The following is a 2,541-nucleotide window of genomic DNA, read 5'->3' on the forward strand; positions in this document are numbered from 1 at the left end:
CTTCGTAATAACATGCAGGGCAACTATAATGGATCTGAAGGTTCAAGCCTCACACCAACCATGAACGTGAGTCGGACTTCTATGGACCGATGCCTGACCAGTACGGCTCAAAGCAGCAACTCTCGAGATTCGCTGCAAAGGGGCAGTTTGGTATCTGAGACCCATTCTGAGCAGGACAGTTGGACCTCCCACATTCGCTATGCCGGGAAGGGGTTACCTTGCAAAGACTCTCCTTTCAGCAAGTCGTGGCCACCCACTCCTGAACTACTGTCTCCGTTAAAATCGATTTCATTTCCGAGCCTAGCGAAGAGGAGCGGTGGCCTGCTCAGACGATCGCCATCTTTGAGCAAGCTGACTGACATGGGAGCGTCAAGAACTAACGTCAGTTCCCTTATCCTTCCCAACGACCCTTCGTCCATTGATTCGACGCTCAGACAGAGACCAGCTTGCGAAGAATCCTCTTTGAGCAAACCAAGACCTGCCACTCTGGAACCACCATCTACATTCAGTGGGAAGTCACTTCTGAGCGTCTCGGAAAGTGCATTGCTCAACCGATCGCCATCACTGAGCAAGCTGACGGACATGGGAGCAGCGGAAACAAACACCGGTTCCTTTTTCTCCGACGTCCCTTCGTCCGGTGATTCGACGCTGCGCAGACAGTGGCCAGCTTGCAAAGACTCCTTTTCAAGCAAACCGTGGCCTGCCACTCTTGAAACACCACCTCAATTCAAAAGGAATTCAGTTCGGAGTTATTCGAAGTGGAGTATCAGCCGATTGTCATCCTTGAGCAAGAAGACCGACATAAAAGCAACGCAGACGAACGACAGTTTCCTTTTCTCCAACAGCGTCTCTTCATCTCTTGGTTCAACGTTGAGCAGGCAGGGGACCGTTGAGTTGGCAGGTTCTTATCGAATTTCACAAACAACCTCGGCATTTAAGAAACCAATAACTCCTCCATTGGTGCGAAAACTGAGGCGGAACCCATGGATTATCTCGTGCAAGCTGGAAATTCCGTGGAGCGACGAGGAAAGCGGTCACGCAAAGCAGCCCCAGAGTCGCTACAACACTCCATGCAAGACTAAATACAAGAGCAGTTCCTATAATGAGGCACCCCAGAGGCCAGCTGTGAGGTTGCCCACCAACAGGCGGAACCCAATAAGCACTTTGTATACGGGTCGGGGAACCAGCAAAACCGAAAAGCCGGAGACTAAGAAACCTCCGGAAAAGTTTGGCCCCTTTAAGAAAGAGGAAATGTCATCAGCCTCGGAGAGATCCACGCGGCCCTCAAAAACACAATTTGTGCAAGGCAAAAGCTGTTCTTCAACTAGCTACAAAGCTGACCCAGTGATGCTCGCAAAATGCCCCAAGCCAAAGGAGGACAAGATATCAGTGATCCAAGTGAACGGACGAACTTACCACACGCTCGAACTGGTTAGCAAAAGGGGACCTAGCAAGGTGTTCATGGTGCTGGGTGAGCACCAGGGGCTAAGAGCGGTGCAGCTGATCAGTCTTGAAGGCGTTGAACCTAAGGTCACCGTGGCGTTGCTGTGCCAGGTCAGGACCTTGAAGATGCTGCGCGACTGCAGGCGCGTTGTCATCCTTTATGATTTCGAGTACGACCACGAGAGGAGTCTTCTTAAGCTGGTGATGGAGGCTGGGGTCAACGACCTGACATCGGTGATTCGCTCTCGCATGAAGGAGTCCCTTAACATCCTGGCGGTCAAGTTCTACTGGTCAGAGATGCTCCAAGCCGTGCTCGAAATCCACAACAAGGGAGTCATTCCCTCTAACCTGGAGCCAGCCAGATTCCTGTTTGTCAATGGAAAGCTGAAATTGATTGGTTTTTGCATTGCAGACCTCATGCAGGCTGACACAACCAGCGTCATGGAGGAATCGCCAATTAACTCCCTGAATTTCATGTCCCCGGAATCTATCACCAGGATGCCTGGACATGGCACCGGCGACTGGGAGCTGATCAGCACGCGGCCGTACATCTGGTCCCTGGGGTGCATCTTGTACAGCCTGGTGTACGGCCACGCACTCTTCCAGCACATAGTGGCACGGGACGACAAGCTACGTGCCATCATCAACTCGAAGTACACCATCCCGTTTTATCCCTTGGTCAGTCCCAGCCTCCTAGACGTCCTGAAGCAATGTCTGCGGCGGAATGTCAGGGAAAGGCCCACAATCAACGAACTACTTCGACATCCTTTCCTGGCCGAAAATCACGGCCTGTTGAAGCCCTGGAGAAATTAAAATCGGAAGTCAATGTTCAGCGAGATTAAGAACATGTCTCCGGACAGCGTGAAGAAAGTGGAAGAGATGGTCAGGTTGCTGAAACTCGGCAAGAAAAAACTGCAAGGCTAATTGCTGTTCCCGTTGTGCAACAAGCACCATCCGCGGTTGAATAAAGTTCACTGTTTGGATACTCATGTGATACTTTTATTAATGCGTTAGAATTAGTACCCACGTGACAGGGAAAAACTGGCGGCGTCTCTCTGTGGACAAAACAGTGGAAAAGGAAGCGCGCCGCGTAGAGAG

At 51.3% G+C, this 2,541-nt stretch overlaps 1 protein-coding gene across 1 annotated transcript; it reads left to right on the plus strand.

The window, feature by feature from the left end:
* The first annotated feature begins 1,347 nt into the window (after positions 1–1,347).
* LOC8032170 (dual specificity protein kinase TTK-like) lies at positions 1,348–2,314 on the plus strand. The gene has a single exon (XM_002408852.3). The coding sequence runs from the start codon at positions 1,348–1,350 to the stop codon at positions 2,254–2,256; it is 909 nt and encodes a 302-aa protein (XP_002408896.3). The 3' UTR covers positions 2,257–2,314.
* Positions 2,315–2,541: the final 227 nt, after the last annotated feature.

Source organism: Ixodes scapularis, unplaced genomic scaffold (genome assembly GCF_016920785.2).
Source record: "Ixodes scapularis isolate PalLabHiFi unplaced genomic scaffold, ASM1692078v2 PGA_scaffold9__187_contigs__length_104089568, whole genome shotgun sequence".
Lineage (NCBI taxonomy): Eukaryota > Metazoa > Arthropoda > Arachnida > Ixodida > Ixodidae > Ixodes > Ixodes scapularis.

What these genes read in the sequence shown, in the direction of transcription:
- LOC8032170 (XM_002408852.3), top strand. Translation starts at nt 1,348, where the DNA reads ATGCTCGCAAAATGCCCCAAGCCAAAGGAGGACAAGATATCAGTGATC.